The sequence below is a fragment of the Quercus suber genome, unplaced genomic scaffold (assembly GCF_002906115.3).
Source record: "Quercus suber isolate HL8 unplaced genomic scaffold, Cork oak 2.0 scaffold_223, whole genome shotgun sequence".
NCBI lineage: Eukaryota > Viridiplantae > Streptophyta > Magnoliopsida > Fagales > Fagaceae > Quercus > Quercus suber.
In genome coordinates this window covers 266,167-285,449 of record NW_027069681.1, presented here as the reverse complement: position 1 = coordinate 285,449, position 19,283 = coordinate 266,167, and the positions used below count along the sequence as shown (strand labels likewise).

General features: G+C 35.1%; 2 protein-coding genes across 2 annotated transcripts; one reads left to right on the top strand and one right to left on the bottom strand.

Moving 5' to 3' along the window:
* The first annotated feature begins 1,292 nt into the window (after positions 1 to 1,292).
* Positions 1,293 to 12,672, top strand: LOC111993032 (methyl-CpG-binding domain-containing protein 5). The gene is made up of 3 exons (XM_024024877.2): positions 1,293 to 1,457; positions 12,224 to 12,349; positions 12,436 to 12,672. The coding sequence occupies exons 1-3, from the start codon at positions 1,293 to 1,295 to the stop codon at positions 12,670 to 12,672; spliced, it is 528 nt and encodes a 175-aa protein (XP_023880645.2).
* Positions 12,673 to 13,576: 904 nt separating this feature from the next.
* LOC111993035 (transcription factor AS1) lies at positions 13,577 to 18,740 on the bottom strand. The gene is made up of 2 exons (XM_024024883.2): positions 18,302 to 18,740; positions 13,577 to 15,031 (listed from the first exon to the last, which is right to left on the bottom strand). Exon 2 carries the CDS (start codon positions 14,973 to 14,975, stop codon positions 13,902 to 13,904), a length of 1,074 nt encoding a protein of 357 aa, XP_023880651.2. The 5' UTR covers positions 14,976 to 15,031; positions 18,302 to 18,740; the 3' UTR covers positions 13,577 to 13,901.
* Positions 18,741 to 19,283: the final 543 nt, after the last annotated feature.

Here is a 19,283-nt window from a genome sequence, read left to right as displayed (position 1 = left end):
TAAGTATAAATTAGGCTAAATTTATGCATTCAAATATAAAATGGGCAAAGTGCAGCTTTGATATAAGTTTGCAGCACGGAAAATGTAGCTTAATTTTATATAAGTTACACTATAGCCCTATGCTAATTAGAAATTACTATAATCCAAAAAACACGCTCCATTCGACTATTTGTGGTCTGTTTGGTAGCGTTGTTTAAACAACAATTTTCATTGTTTCAACATCACAATACGTATTTTCACAATACTTAAATAATGATACTAAAAATCTCTTACCAAACTTCCCTTTGATTTCAACTAAGGCAAAGGGAATTGGTAAGCAAAAACTCAATGGAAGGGCAGTTAAGCTCGTGAATGATATGTGAATTCACTTGTACCTTGACTTTTTAATAATAAAAAATAATTATTGTAAAAGTATTGTTTTACTTCTTTTTTTGAAAGTGTAAATAAACTAATGAAATATGAGCTCACATATTTTAAGCATAGTCTATGACTTGAAAAAAAAAAACCCTTTAAAAATTCATGAGAGTTTTTATTTTGACAAGATGTAATCAATGATTAATGCATTGGGATGCAGTTGGAAGTGAGCCCATGATACTGGAATTATTTATCGACTACACAAAGAGCCTTAATTAAATCTTAATAATGAAGAAAAAAGAAAAGGTCAATTTTTTTTACTGGTTTTCTTATACTAGTTTTTCTTCAGGTTTCATGTATTTTCCTTTCCCAGTCTTGTGACAAAGTTGAAAAAAAAAACGCTAGGTCACCCATCAATTCAAACCTTTTTATTGTCAAGAAGTACTTCGTAAGTTTGACCTAAAGAAAATCATTCACACTCAAATGACGACCATAATTTATAATGCATTTACAAACTTCGTTAGGAAGTGATATATAACACACACGCATATATATATATACACACACACACACACACCAGAGCCTCTGTAATGAACATTATAAGTTGAATGGGTTGAATAAGTTGGATGTAGAGAACCCTAATAAATCTCTGTAATAAATTTCCTGTCCGAATAAGACAAAAGCGGTTTATTGACTTAGCTCCTCGCTTTGCCACCCTATATCTATTTTGCATGTAATGAAATCCACAAATTTCAAAAAAGAATCTGTGTGTATGTACCAATAAAAGAAGAGTGAGCGTTACATGCATATAGATGCTTGATATATTCTCCACTTTTGTAACCTTTATAAATAAGTCTTCTCTATGAGTCTGTGACACACACTGTGAGCGCACACAGTGAGTTATTATGGATGAGAACAATTCAAGAGGGCTAAACAAAATGGAGACGACGGAAGGGCAGCCCAGAATGCTGAGCGAGGATCAACAGCAGCCCCAAATGCCAAAAGTACATTTTTTTGATGGAAGAGAATATGGATTGCCAGAGGGATGGATAGTGGAACAAAGGCCACGGACCTCTGCTAAGTACTTTGGGAAAATAGACCAGGTAATAGCGTTATACTCAGCATCTCTTCTTTTGCAGCAGTATTAGGTTTTATATGGCTTAGAAGGCTCCAGACTTTTGATCTAATTTTGCAAGTGAATTTTATAATTCTTGAAATTGGAGACATCTCATGATAAAAAGTTTGAATCTAGGGTTTTTTTTTTTTTTTTTTCTTTAGACATTGTTAATTACTAATTCTTCTAAAAGCTTAAGAAGATATTGGGAAATGATAAATTTAATCATTTAAGCACACATAATTTTGATTCTCAAAAAAATAGAAAGCACACATATTTCTAACATTTTCCTCACATGTAGCACATTTAATTCTAACATTTTCCCTTACATGTAGGATTAAACTCTCTTTTAATAGATGAAGCACAACACATGTGATTTTAAATGGAAAATAGAGTGGAGGAGTTAGGGATTGAACCCAAGACCTATTACTTTGATACTATGTTCAATTAATGATTCACCCAAAAGTTTAAGTTATTAAAAAATAGTAAATTTAATCATTTAATTACATAATTCTATCATACATAATTTTAGTTAAATTACTTAGTGTCTTGTAAATTAAAATTTTTTTTTTAATGTTCGAATATATAGTTAATTTGTTTGTTTCAATATTAGCATTTTTTGAAATATGGATTATTTTTCAAAAAGTATTTTCTAGCAAACTATCTTATTTTTCTATGTTTGGTAGTGACTTTAAAATAAGTTGGAAACTATCTCTTTACTGATCTTATTTAGTTTCATTTGAAATAGAGTTTTTTTCCTTATTTAGGTTTGTGTCAAATATAATTGTTTTTTAGAAAATTTTAGCTGAAAACAACTCTATCTCATACCTTTGATCTAATTTTTTTAAAATATTACCAAACATAGAAAAATACAAAAAACTATTCTCACATAAAGTTTTTCCTTGAAATAAATAGAGCATAAACCAAATTTATGCATGTAGAAAATGCTTTCTTTTGCAAACTCTTATGCATAAAAATAAATAATAAAAGTAAAAAAAAGTAAAAGAAAGGACTTTTTGTCTCTTTTTTTTTTTTCTTTTTTTCTTTTTTTTTATAGGGAGTTTATTGTCATACTAGTTGGGTGTGTTTGCTAATTGATTTCTCTTTGTATTTTTTAATCTTATTTCCTTATATACAAATTTAAAGTATAATTATACTTTAAAAAAACTTTCAATATATTTAAAAATAAAATTTCAAGAAAGCAAAGAAAAAACAAATTGCATCTCAAAGATATTGCTTTCTTTTAGGCGTAGAGATAGATTTAAGGGTTCAGATACGTGGGATTGAAGAGAAATATAATTTTTGGCGCTGAAAATTGAGAGAAAAAAAAAAAAAAAAAAGTGGAGGCACGGGAAAGAGAGTGAAAAATATTTTGTTATTTGTGCGGCTCAACGTGTCAGTTCATTAAAGTAGCGTGTAGGGCCTCTCTATTCTATGTTTTTTAAGCCTTTGAAAACTGAGAAATAAAAACAACTTAAAACCCATTTTCAATTTCCTTCATAATATGGAAATTAGAAATAGTTTTTGATTTTTGCCTAAAATAAGTTACAAACAAGTTTTTTTTTTTTACCTTAGGAAACAGAAAATTGTCATTGAAAACAAAAAATTGAGGAGAAAAAGATTACCAAACATAGCCTAAATATTGTGATTGACAAGCTTTACTAGTCATTACAATTAACTTCCTTTGAGGTGTCTAAACCATGGAATTGTAGGCATAACAATAGAGGAAAAGTAATCCCTGAATATGTCTTTTCTTCCTAAACACATCGAAAGAATTATAGGAGGTTGACTCCAAGAAGTTGCAAGCATTATTATTGCTTGATAAAAAAAGATTCTCCAATGCGAACTCATCAACTTTACACCACGTGGCCTGCAATAAAAATATTATTATTACTTAATTAATAACAACATATTTCCCGTGATTCCATGACAAAAACTATATATTCTTTGAGATACTAATTATTGACAAAACATACAGAACATCAACAACTTCTTCCTTGAAAAGTAAAGAAAAATAGAGTAGAAATTACATTACATGCAAAAATTATGGCCACATATAGAAATCAAACTGACACAATCATGACCAAAAGCAAAAGGAAAGCAATTCCCACATTTAAGCTATAGCCACAGTTTTAGTAAATAAACCTTATACCATATATATGGTAGCTGTGTAAATGAAGAAAACACTGCCGATCGAGGTGATCCTACTATTCCTAGGGGTTGAGGTTGCCACTCTCACGGTCGTGGATCTGGCTGTAATGGAGATTCTAAATATAACAACCTTCCTAATTCATGTGGCCAATTCTTTGATGGGAACACTGATACCCCAAACCATGAATCTTGCTCTCGCTGTCAAATCTATTACGAATTCGATCATATGATAGCAACCTATTGTTATTGCTACTCAACCTCAGCACCTCCTCTAGAGATCTCTTTGCTCACCTTGCCTTCTATGGTGTCCATTCTCAGATTTCAAGCTGATTACTAGATATTGGTGACACTTATCATGTCATTTCAAATCTTACCAGTATAACTACTCGTGAAGATTGTTAATTGTGTCCATGAGCATCATTATGTTGGTAATGGCAAGGCCTGATCGAAGGACCTTCTCTCACATTGGCTCTACATACGCCTCCTTCCTTGTTGTGTTTTTAATGTTTCCATGTTTTCTCTATACCAAATCCTTACTCTCAATTTATCACCCTTGCAAAGATAATGATTTTTTCTTTGAAAGTTCATCCCTTTCATTTCTTTGCCTAGGATTAGGTCACCATGAAGAAGAGCGAATGAGTCTGGTCTCTACAAATTTTCATCCACCACTCCAAATTCTTGCCCTTCGTTAGTGCTCGCGTGTCTGAATGTGTTGACTCCATGCATGTCAATTACGGTAATCTTGTCATTTGCCTCTTTCTGTAATGAAATCTTGTGGTTCTGTTTTAGTGATTGTTAAATTACTGATTCTCTCAAAATCGGTAATTTATGCTATATTTGGTTGTCACATAACTCATATTTTAAAATTTATATCTCAGTTCTCATAAATCATTTCTAACTCCCTATTTTCTCTTAATACATTCCACACCGTGTTTGGTATCAGAACTCCCCTTGGTTTTTAGTTTGGAAAACCCAACTTTAACTCAGTTTGGGTAACCCATTAGTCAAAACGGCTACTGTCTTTTCTCTTTAAAACCAGCGTGAGAGTTTTGAGACAAATACTAGAACAATCTCTCTCCACATAAACGAAACCCCAGTGGAACCAAAAAAGAAGTGACAAAATGAAACCCACACACAGGTCGCTTGAGTCTTTAGCCTCAAACCCATAGATCAACGGCCATTTCTCTCTCCCTAGACCGGCGGCCCTTTCTCTCTCTCTTGCCGTGTGAATTTTCCCAAATTAGTACTCTCACGTCTCTCTTGCAGTCACATACCTTAACTATCAAAAGGCTTCTTTTCCTTTTCCACTCTAAAACACCTAACCCTAGTAAAAAAAAAAATATATATATATATATATATATTCTCGAATTATGCCAAAAAAAAAAAAATTATGATCCTAACCCATTTATAAGAATATGATGAGGAAGGACCCATAAATACCCACATATATATATATATATATATATATTTGAGAAACATAAATACCCACATATATTTAACCAAAGAAACCTATATAAATATCAGACCAACCCATAAAAATCTACAGATATTTAACCAAAAAACCTAAACCAAAGAGTTTTGAAACAAAGAAATGAAGGTTAGATCAACTCACTTGAAAGAATTCTGTTGGATTAAGAGAGATGTGAGAACTTGAGGTTGAGAGATGAAGAATGAGGCAAAGCTCTGTGTGTGTGTTGTTGCGTCCAAGTGCAGGTGAAAAAACTTTGTTTTAGAAATGTGAGTTTCCATTTCAGAATCAAGCGGCAAAGAGCCGTTGGCTCTTATTATTGTTGACTAACTTATAAGTGAGACAACACTAACGTGTGCGTTCCAACCATGTCTATTTTATTACAATTAAGCCACTTAACTCAATTTCCTTTAATCCGAAAACTTTAAACTTTTGTTCTCATAACTCGCTATTCATTCTCACATTTTTGAGAGATGAATTATGAGAATTAAGGAAAAAAAAAATTAAACCAAACAAGATAAGAGGTGGTGAGGCCCATGGAAAACAAGAAATGGGTTATGAAAATTAAGTACTTGTGGCTAAACCAAACATAGCCTTAACATAGTATCAAAGTAGAAGGTCACGAGTTCACTCCATATTTTAAGTGGTACTAGTGAAAACAAAAACGAAGAATAAAGATTGGACACTGTTCCAACGGTCACAAGCTCAACAGTAACTTAGATTTAAACAAATCTGAAACTCAAAATGGTGACATTTATCTAAATGATAAATGGCATCGTTTTCTCTTATGTCTAGCATGTTTTATTCAAGGCAGCAAAACGATGTCATTTGGGATTGTTCTTCCTCACCGAGCAAAATCTGGACTTGCTTTGTTCTAACTAACTAAGCTCCAGATATTTTCGGTACTGTCAAATCTATTATAGATTAGTTAGAGTTTGTTAGATAGGATTCTTCTAGAAACTATTATAAGCTATAATGATCAAAGAAAGCAAAGCTTTGTCTTTGATTCTCCAGGTTAGAAACTTTGGATTTACACTCATGGTCAAATTTCCTTGAGTATCAAGAAGATACTGACAAGGCTGAGAGGATGAGCCATCTATATGCTCAATCAAGGAATAGGCTTCTAGTACTATATGATCAACTGGTGCTTTCATGAAATGTAATTCTTGTAGTCAAGCTTGATTGACATCAAATTGAACATATTAGAGAGTAGTAATAGTGGCGAAGGAGATTGAGTTGGAGGTTGAGTTTACTTCTACTGCCTTCAATCATTTTTGTTCTAGTCATAGCATCATACATCAGACCTCATGTCCTCATACTCCTTAGTAGAATGGCACTGCTGAAAGAAAGCATAGGCATCTCATTGAATGTTCTCTTACCATGTTATCACATTCCAATCTTCTTTTGTCCTACTAGTCATATGCAGTTTCCACTGCCACTCATATCATTAATAGACTTCCCACTCCTTTACTTCAAAACAAATCACCTTGGAAGCTTTTGTTTCAGTCCAAACCAGATCTACTTCACCTTAGAACCTTTGGTTGTACATACTTCCCTCTTCTTAAACCTTATAATAAACACAAACTTCAACCACACACTAAGCCCTGCATTTTCCTTGGCTATCTTGCCAACTCAAAGGGTTATGTTTGTTTAGAGCCTAATACACTTCAAATTTACATATCTAGACATGTTTTGTTCAATGAGTTTAAGTTCCTCTTCTGACACAACCCCATCAACATCAATTGCCCATTAGTTGTCATTTCTTTCTCATTTTCCTGTTGCAAACACTCCTTCTCAGTCTGCCACCAACTCTAGTGTCAGCCTAGTCCTAGCCCCTATTCACCCACTGTTTCCACATCACCTATCCCATCTCTCACGCATACTCCTCAGCTACAAGCTCCTATAACTTCTTCCTCTACATCTCACACCATTTCATCATCTCTTATACCTGTTCCTTCTTATGTTGAGCCATTGCAGTCCACTGCTGTGACTTCTGTGCTTATCACTATACCTGCTCAGAACACACATCCCATGACTACCAGGTCTAAGGCTAGCATTTTCAAGCCCAAAGCTCTTGCAACCACTATTTCAAAATCTGCATCCAAGCCTCAAATTAACTATACCATCACTGAACCTCCCTTTTATAAAATTGTTGTACCATTTCCACAATGGTGCTTAGCTATGGATGAGGAGTTTGCTGCTCTTACTAGACAAGGCACCTGGACCTTGGTGCCACCTTCACCATCTCAAAATGTTGTAGGTAGCAAATGGGTCTTCAAGCTGAAACATAATAGTGATAATAGTAGTATAAACAGGTATAAGACCAAATCAGTACTAAAGGGGCTTCATCAACAATATGATGTTGATTTTGAGGAGATTTTCAGTCCAGTAATTAAGCCACCTAATGTCAGAATCATTTTATCTCTTGCTGTTCAGTTCAATTGGCCTTCGAGACAACTAGATGTCAGAAATGCCTTTTTACATGGTTTCTTGAAAGAGGAAGTGTATATGGTACAACCCCCTGGCTATGTGGATCCTGCCTTTCCTAATCATGTATGCCACCTGCAAAAATCTCTCTATGGCTGATTCTTCCTTGTTTATACTGAGGCATGGCACGTTCTTGGTTTTTCTATTGGTTTATGTAGATGATATTGTCCTCACTAGCAATTGTCCCTCTTTCTTACAGTCTTTGATTCAGCAGCTAAGTTTTGAGTTTGAGCTTAAGGATCTTGGCAATTTACACTATTTTCTGGGCTTGCACATTACTTGAACCTCAAAGGGGTTATTTCTAAATCAATCTAAGTACGCTCATAATTTGCTTCTTAAGCACAACATGCTATCTGCTAAGCTTGCCAAGACCCCTTGTGCTCCTAACCTAAGATTAGTTCCTGCTAAAGGTTCTCTCTTTGCTAATCCTCATGTTTATAGGGGTATGGTGGGCTCACTTCACTATTTGACTTTTACAAGGCCTAATCCCAGTTTTGTAGTTCATCAGGTCTACCAGTTTATGTCTGCTCCTAATGAAACTCATTTGATTGTAGCCAAACGAATTCTAAGATATATTAATGGGACTCCCAATTTTGGGGTTTTCTTCTAGTGTGGTCCATTGTCTCTTTCAGCTTTTTCAGATTCAGATTGGGCTGGTGATCCTTTTGATCGCAAATCCACCACTAGATATTTGGTTTATCTTGACTATAATCCAATTACTTGGAACGCAAAGAAGCAAGACACCATGTCCAGATCCTCCACAAAATCCAAGTATAGGGCTCTTGCAACTACTGCAGCTGAGTTGTGTTGGATTCGTCAAGTTTTGAGGGATCTTGGTATATTTCTTTCCTTTCCTTCTAAGCTCTAGTGTGACAACATTTCTGCTCTAGCCATTGCTTCGAACCCTGTTTTTCATGCCAGAACAAAGCATGTGAAAGTGGATTATCACTTTTTTCGTGAACGAGTTCATCACTGTGACCTTCAAATTCGTTACATTGCAACTGGTGACCAATTAGCTGACATTTTTACAAAGAGTCTTTCCTCTTCTCGCTTTAAATTTCTGCGTTCCAAAACCATGGTGTCCATTGACCCCTTAGTTTTAAGGGGGGATGTAAGTGGTACCAATGAAAACAAAAACGAAGAAGAAATATTGGACACTATTCCAACGGTCACAAGCTCAATGGTAACTTAGATTTAAACAAATCTGAAGCTCAAAACAGTGACGTTAATCTAAATGACAAACGACATCATTTTCTCTTATGTTTGTCATGTTTTATTCAAGGCAGCAAAACGATGTCGTTTGGGATTGTTCTTCCTCACTGAGCAAAATCTAGACTTGCTTTGTTCTAACTAACTAAGCTCCAGATATTTTCTCCAACCTGAAGATATTTTCTGTAAAACTGTCAAATCTGTTATAGATTAGTTAAAGTTTGTTAGATAGGATTCCTCTAGAAACTGTTATAAGCTATGATACATTATATACAGAGCAGTGTGTATGTAAGCATAATTAAGCTTGAATGAAAGATAGAGTTTACTTCAGAAAATTCTTTCTCTCTGTTTTTCTCAGTTTCCGCCATTGTTGAATCTTCAAGCTTTTCTTTTTCTTTCACATGTCTGCTCTACTCTACCTCTCATTTAAACTCACCACCCCAATTAAATTGTGTCTTTGCCATATGTGGCATGGTTCATTGTTCACACAGGCAACAAAATGATAAAATTGAACTGCGAAATAGACATTTTGTTTTAATCAGTTTTTCATTCCTCGCTGGTCTTTATGTTTCCAAAAATATTGACACTTTGCATTTGAAACCGCTGCCTATCTCATAAATAGAATGTCTGTCACTTGTTCAATGGTATTTCCCCTTTTGCAAAGCTATTTAATTCTTAGCCGGATTGCAATTTACTCAAGCTATTAGGTTGTTTGTGTTATCCATTTTTACGTCCATACAATTACCACAAAATAGAGTTTCGGTTTGCCTTCTGTTTCTTTCTCAATTACAGTCCCTGCTATCTTGGTTATCGATGTCTTAACCGCACTTATAAACCAAAATTAAAACACACTATTTATAGCAAAAATAGAACATTGCTCGAATACAAAATGAAAGTTGTCTAATGCTTGATTTAATGCTATTGTTACAAACAATATTGCTTGTCAATCTTTTGTAGTTTATCCATATGCTAAAGTCTCATTCTTAGTTTTAAAAGAAAGCTACTTCATTGGATGATCTTGCTAACACTTCCATTTTTCCTACATATATGCATACCATGCTATGATGAATAAATTATGAACCTCAGTAGTCAGTACAATAGGAAAGAAAACTTTCTGTCGGTGAATATGTTATAAAATCTCTTAATGCAATTTTATTTTTGTAATATAAGTTTTTTTTTTTTTGGAGAAACGTAATATAAGTTTATTCAAGATGCATTTCAAAGGTCTATGATATAGCGACTACTCTAGAGTATCGCATTTTTATTTGCCACCTAAAACATGAAGAACACAGTTTATTGGCATATGCACATCTCCATGACTAGACACATGCTAAATACGTAATGTAAAGGAAAAATAAAACAATAGCTCTCATTATCAATCTCAATAATGTATTGCTAAACTTGATTGAATTGGAAGTTTTGACTAGATTATTTTTTTCTATCTCTAAGTTTTAACTCTGATAAATTGACAGTATGTTACTATACTACTCTTGTTAAATTATTAACAAATAGTTGAACTACAACTAGTCTTCCTATCATGTTACTAAATTGATGAAAACAACATAACTGATATGGCAGAGATTGATCCTTGCTTATATTTTCTTTGTATTGTTTTTTTTAATCCAAATGAGCTCTCCCTATTTCTAATTATCTAGGTACGTAGTCTCGCACATAGCTCATTTTCATCTTAAGTGATTTATCAGTAGGAAATTCCCAATTCTAAAGTGACACTCACCTTTATAATCGGGGCTTCCCCACCCTAAATTTTCTAGGAATATTGAGATATACAAGATGCATTCTCAAATCTCACACTAGTTCTTCACAGCATTGGGAATTTGGGACGCATTTTCTTGCTTCGGCTTGCTTTAAATTAAAGTTGACCCTGGTAGTTTAAATTTATTTATGTACAACTGTTGAGCTTTTACTTGTTGCACAAATAATTCAAACCATGATCATGCAGTCATTTGGCAGAATATCGTTACAAGGGAAGTTTATTATGACAATTTTTAAGGGGTGATTCAGCTTTTTAAATGCTGAAATGAGAGGGAAAAGTGAAAGATTATGGCAGCATACGTCGGTATTGGCAATGCGGAATTTAATAGTATATTTCGACTTTAATAATGCCTGGTTGAATGTGTGTGGAGTGTGGTCACTAAACTTCCCTATTTTTGCATAACACCTTCAATTCCATGCTACTTAAAATTGTCACTTCTTTTGTGAGAACTTGCTTCACCTTACAAGTTGGACATGAAGTATTACTAATTTTTTGGCTTCCTGCAAGTTGTTACTTTTATTTATCTTTTCTATCTGCTATTTTAGGACAAAATTGGCCTTTGCCCTTTTCGGGCAAATTATATAGCCTTATGCCCCCTTCCCAAACTAATTAGGGAAATGCCCCTCTTTCGAAACTCCCTAGTTGATATTCTTGATGTTAAAGCTTGAAAAATGTTTGAGCCATTTATTGTTGAAGCTTATGATTGAGGCATTCCCACTTCTTGAATTTGTTAGAACTTGGGATAAATTATTTTGAGAGAGTATGTTTACTATTGAACCTTATGAGACATTCCCACTTCTTGGATTTGTTAGGAATTAAGAAAGGTTATTTTGAGAGACTATGTTTACTGCTAAAGCTTTCGAGGCATTTGCACTTCTTGGATTTGTCAGAACTTAGGAGAGGTTATATTTTGAGAGAATATGTTTACTACTGAATCTTACGACGCATTCACACTTCTTGGATTTGTTAGGACTTTGGAGGGGTTATTTTTCAGCAGTATATTTTCTCATTTTTCTCCAAAAACCACTTAAAGTTAAGACATGATGATATAGCCTTCTTGGCTAATCAGGAAAAGAGTTGTTTTTTGCATTAAAAAAAAAGTTACCACTAGAGTCAGCATCTATTGTGTATCTCTGTTTCTGTTTATTTTTAATAAAAAAGTTGCAGCTTATCATGTAAAATTATGCATTATTGTCTCTTCTTAGGCCCACAAGTTAGTTGTAAGATCCAAATATAAGACCCATATTGTATGCTATTGAATAGAAACTTATTTTTGCAACAATTAATGGACTGCCATTTCGGCATTATCAAGTTGAAGTACACGGTTAAACCAAATTACACTATCATATATAATCTCTCTCGCTTTTCCCTTTCATTTTGGCATTTGAAAAGCCAAATCACTCCATAATTAGGTAAAAATAATGCCAAATTATGTCTCTTTCCTCACACCTCCAAATAACTTCACATCTACCATATGGTGATAACAAACTTCCCTCATAACATTATTCTACCAAATTGCTCCATGATCGTGCCTTCTGATACAAAATGTCCATATAATAGTACATTTAAGCATTGCCGAATTACAATTTTGAATTCATGTTTAGAGTATTATGTATTGCAAGCAAAAATTTGGCAAATTTAACTTGACAAAGAATAATTTGTGCAGTTTTACCATGAAGTGAAGACAAGAAAGCGTTTCCGTTCACTGAAAGAAGCTAAGAAGTATGTCAAAATGGAAACAAATGAAACTGAGGAAACTCCTAAGGCCTCACAACCTGGTGGACATTCTAAGGCGAGTTAGCAAATGAACTACTTACCACGTCTTGACATAAAACAATGATTGGCTGATCTTCAGTCATTTGTTCTGATCTCATGCAGGATTCACAAAGTTCCAAGTCCTGTTCAAGCAACATTTCCAAGAAGAAGAATAAGATCACTCAAACCTTCGACTTTGCAAACCCACCTGAAGCAATAACATGGGTTCTTAGTGATGCTGAGAACAATGACTGGAGCGCATTCACCGGGGAAACAATGGTTCCAGAAATTGTGAAGAACCATTGGGCTGAGACATTCATTCGCATCAATGAGGAAAATAACAATCCATCTTTCGTGTAAGGTGTTTTTCTTTTACCACAACCAACTTACCATACTGGCTTGTGCTGTTTGCTATATGTTATAATATCTTACAAGTTATAACTTCTTCAGTATTTTTCTTTTTGAAGTTGATAATCATGAAATTAATTCTGCATGATATTGTTTGCTTTGCAGTTGACTCTTGAGGAATCGGACCAGGCAAAACACCAGATGGCATGGTAGTTTAATTGTAAACCATATAAGTACGCTTTTGCGAGTATATCAGTCTCTTAATTAAAACTCTATTGCGAGTATTTCTAGTCATGCTAAACTTAAACAGACTTTCCATGTACATTTGGAGCAGGCAGCAATAAAATCATCACAAATTTCTTCTATTACGGGAATCAGTGTTGAACTAATAAATTAAAACTAATGCAGTGTGGGGAGGCAAAGCTTTTGTGGCTCGAGTGAAACATAATTCTCCGACTTCCAACATTTACTAATTAAGTTCCATGTTGCATTGCAAATCCATTTCCCATGACAAATAAAAATCAAAGTTTTGACTACTTTTTTTATTCATGTTGAGTTGTCAAACTTTAATTGATTTTTATCTGAACCCCTAGTGACATCATTTTTATACTTACCATTAACAATTTATCACATTCAAAATTTTGTCTCTTAGACTTTCTCTGTGCCATACACTGCAAATGATGATCTACATGGCACATTGGGGAGTTTGTTTTTTGGGGAGGGGGAGTCAATGAGGCAACATAACCAGCCGTATATTAACAAGGATGTTCTCTATATAAACTGACATAAAAACATCACAGTACTAAATCTGCAAACTAATTGCTTTTTCACCACCAGTTTAGTACAAGAACTAAGCCTCTTCATTAAAGATCATATTTTCATCATATTCATTCAACCAAAATCAATACTAAGCATATGAACCAGATTATCCTTCTCTCTTCACATAGGATTGAAATGGGGGGAGAGGAAAGAGAAAAAAGAATAAAGCAACATTTGAAATATAATTATAATATACAGCTAAAAGGGAAAAAAATGCAAGTAAAGCAGGTTCAGCAACTGCTTCCTTACATTCATTCATTCCAACCTATAAGTAGACAGAAATGATAAATAAACACCTATGATAGGAACTTAAAGAGGAGAATGGACACATGATCAAGCAAACAAGATATCAGTGCAGAAAAAAGCGAAGGATTAAGACAGACGTGATACACAACCACCCCCGCTGTGTATATTGATCTTCCTCATCGGCCATTAGGTTCAGAAAGCCTGGGTCTGCAGCCCATCTGCTCAAGAAACTTGGTAAGACGCAAGTGCTTTGAAGTCCATTGTTCAGCCAACTTCTGCTCTTTGGCTTCTGCATCCCTCCTTAGTCCTACCAATTGTTCCCTGTATTCTGCTTCAATTCTATCCAAAGCAACCTTTTGCTCTTCCCTAAGAGCCTTCACCTTTGCTTCGATCTCTTCCATCTTCTCCCTTCTCCGACATGCCTTCTCTGATTCAAGTTGCAGCTCTACCCTTCTTAACCTCCAGGCTGCTTCCTTCTTATGTGCTGCCCACGCACGGTGCCCTTCTTCCAAATCTCTGCAGCAATCCACCAACTCAGATATCAGCATGCTCTCTCCACAACCAGGGACCGAACCTTGAGGCTGCAAATTTCCAAAAACAAGAGAGTTATTATCCGATCCTCTATCAGGCTGCAACCATGGGATTGGAGGAGGGGCCGCAACAGTTGATGGAGAGAGGCTGAGGGTCACAGAAGGGGAGGGGGGCCTGACTGTGGAGGTGCCATTGGAATTAGAAAGCCATGGAGGTAGCAAAGCCGGTGCAGGAGCAGGCGGGTCCGAATGCAAAAAACCACCATTGGAAGTGGCCATGAGATAGGCTGGGGCCTTGCGCTCTTTCACTAGCTTCTCTGCAAAAGTCTCAAGAATCCTATCGTACTTTCCGTCCTCGATTGGAGCAACTGTTCTGTTGTTCTCCTTCTGCTCCCTCTGCTGCTTCTCCTTGAACACTTCCCACCACTTGCCTAGTCTCTTAGCAGTACGACCTGGGACTTCAGCTGCGATCTTCTTCCATTTGTTGCCGTGTTTGGCTTGAAGGCGGATGACAAGACGCTGCTCCTCTTCAGTGAGGGATCCCTTCTTTATGCCAGGTTTGAGGTAGTTCTTCCACCTTTCTAAGCAGGATTTCGCGTCCCTGTTTAGGGTTGTGTTCATGCGCTGTGACACAAGGTTCCACTCCCTAGGGCCATATTGTTTGACATACGCACGTAACAAAGCGTCCTCTTCAGATCTCCAACGCTGCCTCTCCTTCATTTCCAGATGCAAACACCACTGCCCATGGCCTCAAACTTAAACTCCTCATAATGTATCTGAAAGTTCAACAAAGGATCAAAATATGAGTCGTCCAAAAACAGATTGTCAATGAATATCTAAGATTTAAAGTTATCCTGGAACGTGAACTAATACTAACAAACCAGATGAGATTCTGAAAGAGAGAACCAGCTAGTAATGATCCTACACAAACTATAAAGAGAAAAGTCAAAAAAGCAAAGTTGTGCACTGCACAGTGGACTCCTGGACAAGACAAAGGTCTACAGAAACTAAAGGTACAGGAGGTTAAAGTGGCAATTAAGTTCTGATCTACACTGTTTCTATCACCTGCCTAAAAATAATTTACCCGCTTATGTTTGAGACAGTTAGGGTAAGTTCTGCAACTTTCCAATGCCTTAATTTTTCCTCCTGTATCAACTGAACAACCATAGATATAGAAAGATGAGTTTCCTCCATGTACAACTCAGGCACTTTTCACAAGAAATAGTGACATTGAACAACCAATCCAACAAGGGATTTAGTCAGATATGACACCTCACTCGACCAGACTCACAAGAGATGTATGTTCAATTCAGTAATACAGAAGAAAGAGAATATGATTTTTTTTAGTTCAGCATAGAATTTATTAGCCAGCACAGCAATCAGAACATAAGGCAAAGAATCAACCCGACACCATACAACATGGTGCTAAATACGTTTCTCATTAACAGTATCAGTACAAGTTAGCCCGATTTGACATACACTAACCAAGTACCCCACGAGCATCGCAGTAATCCAGCACTAATTGTATGCCAGTGTGGGGGTCAGCAATATATTATGCGGTAAGTGCATGCTCTAGCACCTCGAAAATTCAACAGACATTATGCAGTCTTACTATAAGTGACTCCTTCCGTATACGAGAAATACATACACACACACACACACACATATATATATATATGGACACACTCACGCACACACACATATATAAAAGAATAATTGCAGTGATATACTCTAAAACTATGGCAGCATTTGCAATGTATATTCTAAACAATAAATTTGTTACAATTGATACCCTATTTCAAGACTAATTTGTGATGTGCATCCACCGTTTTTTTTAATTTTTATAAGTATGATGTGCATCCACCGTTTAAGTTAGCATCTACAAATAACACATTATTAGCATCTACAAGTATGATGTGAAGAATTTTTGTATTTCAGAGTACATATGCAAATTCTCATAGTTGGAGGGTTGATAGTTACCACTCTATATTTCAATTTAGACATTGATTTATATAAGATAATGTAAAATCAACATCAACGAGGCAAATACTTAAAAACCTCCATCAAAGCTTTTAGAGGTTTGAGCATATACATTTTGCATTGAATTCTTACTTTCATATGCCACATAAGTTACATCCAAACTTAGTAATAACAAACCCAAGTACTACAAAAATATGGTTCTGAATTAGTATAGCAATGATTTCGCAATGTTACAGCACAAATTCACAACTGACATACACATATATGAATTTGAAACAGCAGAAAAAACATGATCAAATCTGATTATGAGTTGAATTGTAGGGCAAAAAAAAAAAAGGTTTCTAGAGCAACGGCACAAATTCATAATCTTCTCATGGGCTGAACTAAATTTCATCATAAAGTGACAGAGTAAAAATTTCAAAAGGAAAAAAAAAAAAAAACACTAAATAAATTTCCATTTTTTTTTAATTTTTATAAGTATGATGTGCATCCACCGTTTAAGTTAGCATCTACAAATAACACATTATTAGCATCTACAAGTATGATGTGAAGAATTTTTGTATTTCAGAGTACATATGCAAATTCTCATAGTTGGAGGGTTGATAGTTACCACTCTATATTTCAATTTAGACATTGATTTATATAAGATAATGTAAAATCAACATCAACGAGGCAAATACTTAAAAACCTCCATCAAAGCTTTTAGAGGTTTGAGCATATACATTTTGCATTGAATTCTTACTTTCATATGCCACATAAGTTACATCCAAACTTAGTAATAACAAACCCAAGTACTACAAAAATATGGTTCTGAATTAGTATAGCAATGATTTCGCAATGTTACAGCACAAATTCACAACTGACATACACATATATGAATTTGAAACAGCAGAAAAAACATGATCAAATCTGATTATGAGTTGAATTGTAGGGCAAAAAAAAAAAAGGTTTCTAGAGCAACGGCACAAATTCATAATCTTCTCATGGGCTGAACTAAATTTCATCATAAAGTGACAGAGTAAAAATTTCAAAAGGAAAAAAAAAAAAAAACACTAAATAAATTTCCACTACGAACTCTGTGAGGAAAGAGAAACCAAGCAAAGAAGGAAAATGTCTAGCATCAGTTCTTTTTCATAAGAGATAAAATACCTCACATCGTTTATTAAGTAAACTACTGAGATTATTCACCAACTACAAAAAGAAAACCATTCAAACTATTTAGCAAGAAGAAAGACTTGCAATCATTTAGCAAAAGAAAGAATTAAAATATTCATTTCGAAAAAACAAAAACTCTTTTTGTAAACAAGTCACATCACTCAATTAAAAAACTATGTAACTAAAACTAGGCATGGATCACCACATAACGGGTTCAAGTGAAGATATCTCCGAACCAGTTTGGAGTTCAACTATTTCCTTCCAACAAAAAGTGACAAAGTGAGTCAGAAATCTCCCTGTACTTGAATTTTCATACTCATCGGATAAATTCAATAAAATTGCTTATTCAAAAGTATCACTTTTTTTTTTTTTTTTTCATTTTTAAAAATGGGATCTGCCTGATTGCCCAATCATCTAGAAAGAGCAACGGCTATTAATCTATTATCTTCTTTTTTCTTTTTTTTCTTATTGGTAAATGCAAATATCATCAATTTCAATTAGTAAACAAGTTTTGAAACCAAGAAAAAAAAAATTATCCCTGCTTAGTGTTATTTTGATTCATCGGTTGTTTCTATTATACCACTATGATCAGAAGTTTTAGTCTTAGCCCTTTGACTAATATTATTCATCAAGGAATGATAGAGATTAAAAAAATAATATATAATAATATATTCTTATCAAAATAATAATAATAATAATATATTATGATGATAGTGGATGGTGGATACCATTCCCTAAAAAATACAAAGATACCATGGAATTTTCTTGATGTCAGAAAAACCCAAAACGCACGCGATTTCTGGGAACCGATAAAGATAGAAAATTTAACAATCTTCCAACTTATTTTTCCCATCAACCAAACAAACCAGAGCTAAACAAGATAAAAAGATGTGAGAAGGAGAGAGGCTTACATTTCTCTTAGTAACTGAGAAGGTAGCTTCGTCTTCGACGCATCTCTTGGAAAATGAAACAGAGATGGAACTTTGAAAACCAAAATGGGAAGGAAAACGCTAAAAAGAAAAACTCACAACCCTAGAGAGAGAAATATCCCTGCCCACTCTCTGAGAAGAAGAGAGAGAGAGTAAGAAAGCAGAGCACACGGCAATAGAGGACCAGAGAGAGAGAGAGAGAGAGAGAGAGATGGGCAAAGAAAGGAGAGATTAGACTAGACTAGAGAGTCATAAAAGTTAAGACAACACATCTGACAGCAAGCGAAAAAGAAGGGCACGCGAATGGGAGAGGAAAACAGCCCAAACCAGCTGAAACACTCGCTTACGTGTTTTCGGGAACTTGCTATCGTTAATAGGTAATGTCATCGGGTATTTTACTGGTGATAAAAACACACATTTGATGAATGATGAAGCCTTAATGTTATTGTAGGAGTATAGAGAGACAGTCATATATATATATATATGCATTAATGATTAATAATGTAAAGTTAGTAGGGCTGTGAAGTCGCACGCTCGATTTCAGCGCTTAAAATGAGCCATATTCCGTCATTTCGCGCGGCTTTCACTTTCCGGGGTTTTATTTTTTTGGTATTTCCCAAAAATGTTTTAAACTCTAATCAGAGTTTTCCGGTGGTTTAGCACTCGTGATTAAGAGCACCCCTTGATATGCGAACCAGGCTGTGATGTTTGGAAAGAGACAGCTCAATCAGGGCCGTAGAATAAGGTTGCAGCTGGTCAAAATTTGGATGTTTCTGTTCGTTTTTTCTTTCCATGACAGGAGAGTCGTTGGGACTTGGGTGGGATTTGGGTTGGGAGGGGGTAATTAAATTGACGCCACTGGAGTCAGGCGGAGGAGGTACGGCGAGAGAGAGAGAGAGATTATTGGGAAGCGGACCACAAATGCACGTGTCACTTACCCTTTTGGTATTCAGCCCCCTCTCCT